The following is a 2,212-nucleotide window of genomic DNA, read 5'->3' as shown; positions in this document are numbered from 1 at the left end:
AATAAATTGAAGGCAAAATTTCTCTCGGAATCTGGAGTTCCCTTGTCTTCTGGACTGGGTTCAAAATTGCGAGGTTACGGTGCTGAACATTGGTGGTCGTTAACCAAAAATTGGGTCGGCTGTTTAACTGCGGTTATGAAATAAAATATAACTCCACATGAAAAATTGGAGGAGAGGTGAGCATTGCGCAGTACCCATGACAGGAAAATGGTACCTTGTACGCCAAATGGTACAAAAATGTCAGTCTTTCCACAAATCTTTTGCAAATTCTTAAGGACACTGAGAATTGCTTAGCAACTCATGACAAGAAATTCGCCCACGACAGAAAAATTTAAGCTTTTCCACAGAATACCATCTTTTTGCAAATTTTCAAGGACGCGAGAATTGTATGGCAACTGCTTAAAAGGAAATTTCCACGTACATAATTAATAGTGTGCAAAACATGATGTGACAAACTAATTTTATTTCTTAATCACAATTGCAAGTAAATTAACTTATATTTTATATTTTTCACCAGTTTTAATAAAGAAATTTTCGTAGAAAAATTGAATTTAATTTTCATAAATAGTTATCCGCATTTAAATTTTTAATTACAAAAAATTTTAGGATACGCTTCTTTTTTTTATTTTAAAAATTCCTGTTTTAGGAATTTTATAATGGTTTCTTAGGTGAATTGAATCATATAATCGCGTATTTTAAACTTAATTACGCGATGCTATGGCTCAACTCAAACGGATACATGTTCCAAATTAACAACTCACATTAGATGCAATCAATTACCACCTTATTATCATTCGATATACGGTATAATATTAAGGTTCAACGCTAAACAAGTTTTTTGGGAGTGTATGGAACACAAAATTTCATTTCTCTACCCGAGGGTAAATATTTAATTATAATTCATACTGCACCAAGTCTTGAATGTGCTTTCTTTTAACAAAGCTATTCCACATTCATTTATGCGAAAAAATAAATTTTATTACCAGTTTTTAATTCAAAGTTTACGAAATTAGTTCAAACTGCTTAAAAATAACCGTAGAAATATAGGGACGCATTTTGTCAAACATGCAAATGTGTGTTCTTTTGTGTTTATACATTTGTAGAAGAAGTCAAACAAATGAAAGAATGAGTGCAAATTATCGCTTTTATTTTTCTGCAAAATATTATGTGTATGTGTCTAGTATTAATTCAATCCGTTATGCATTAGTAAATTGTCACTAATTTCTTGCAGGTGTTTCATGTATGCTATCAGGATAGAAGAGAGAGCTTTTTGTGTCCCGTCGGAACAGTTTTTAATCAAGCTGTTTTGACGTGCGATTTTTGGCACCGAAGCAATTGCTCTTTAACCAATTATTACATTCAAACAGAAAACGAAGTCTTCCCAATAAGAAAAACTGTTTTGCAAGAAAATTCTACTTCTAAATCTGTGTCTGAAGTACCTGTTGAACAGGTTTCAGCCTCGTCCACTCCCGCATACGTAGATTCTTCCATCGCTTCTAAAAATTCATCTTCAGCTGTTTCCAACGACAAGCCAATACCAACTACCGACTTGAAATTTTTCTCAAGATTTTTACCAATTAAAGCGAAAGTAACCATTTATCCAGCAGCTGGTGATAAAAGAGCCAAAGTGGAAGCCGTTGCTTCGATTGGCCATAGAAGCAGGGGTAAGAAGCGCAGACCCACCGCTCCTGGATTTCACCAGAAGATAAGGGTAAGCTCTAGGCAGAATGGAATTGACCCTAATGTGAACAAAATTATACGAGATGCATTTGAGATTGTCAGACAAGTTCTGGAAGAAAGCGGATCCTTATTTCCACCAAGACGACCTTCAACACGTTCTCCAAAAGTAGCTGCATCTACAGTCGGTCCCAAAAGACCAACAGTACCTGCATCTACAGACGATTCCAACAGACCAAGACCAGCAGTACCCGCATCTACAGTTGGTTCCAACAGACCAAGACCAGCAGTACCTGCGTCTACAGTTGGTTCCAAAAAACCTGTAATACCCAAGTCGTTGCCAACGCTAAATCCAAGGTTCATCATTCAGCCGGTTTATCCAAAGAGTGATACACGGAAGGAACTCAAGCCTTCTTCATATCTTCTAGATGATCATTTCGAAATTAGGAAAGATTAGAAGAATTAAAAAGTCACACATGTTTTGTATTAAATGCAGCACTCATTTGAAAAAAATCATTAAAAACAGTTTCAATAA

At 35.4% G+C, this 2,212-nt stretch overlaps 1 protein-coding gene across 2 annotated transcripts in view; it reads left to right on the top strand.

The window, feature by feature from the left end:
- Positions 1–2,212, top strand: part of LOC107449571 (uncharacterized) — an 18,840-nt gene extending 16,628 nt beyond the window's left edge. For both annotated transcript variants that reach the window (XM_043051907.2, XM_043051908.2), the window contains one exon: positions 1,232–2,212. In XM_043051907.2, the coding sequence (XP_042907841.1) occupies positions 1,232–2,134 (903 nt within the window). In that variant the 3' untranslated portion in view covers positions 2,135–2,212. The remainder of the gene's footprint in view (positions 1–1,231) is intronic.

Source organism: Parasteatoda tepidariorum, chromosome 2, assembly GCF_043381705.1.
Source record: "Parasteatoda tepidariorum isolate YZ-2023 chromosome 2, CAS_Ptep_4.0, whole genome shotgun sequence".
NCBI classification, from domain to species: domain Eukaryota; kingdom Metazoa; phylum Arthropoda; class Arachnida; order Araneae; family Theridiidae; genus Parasteatoda; species Parasteatoda tepidariorum.
This window is presented reverse-complemented; position numbering and strand designations above follow the sequence as displayed.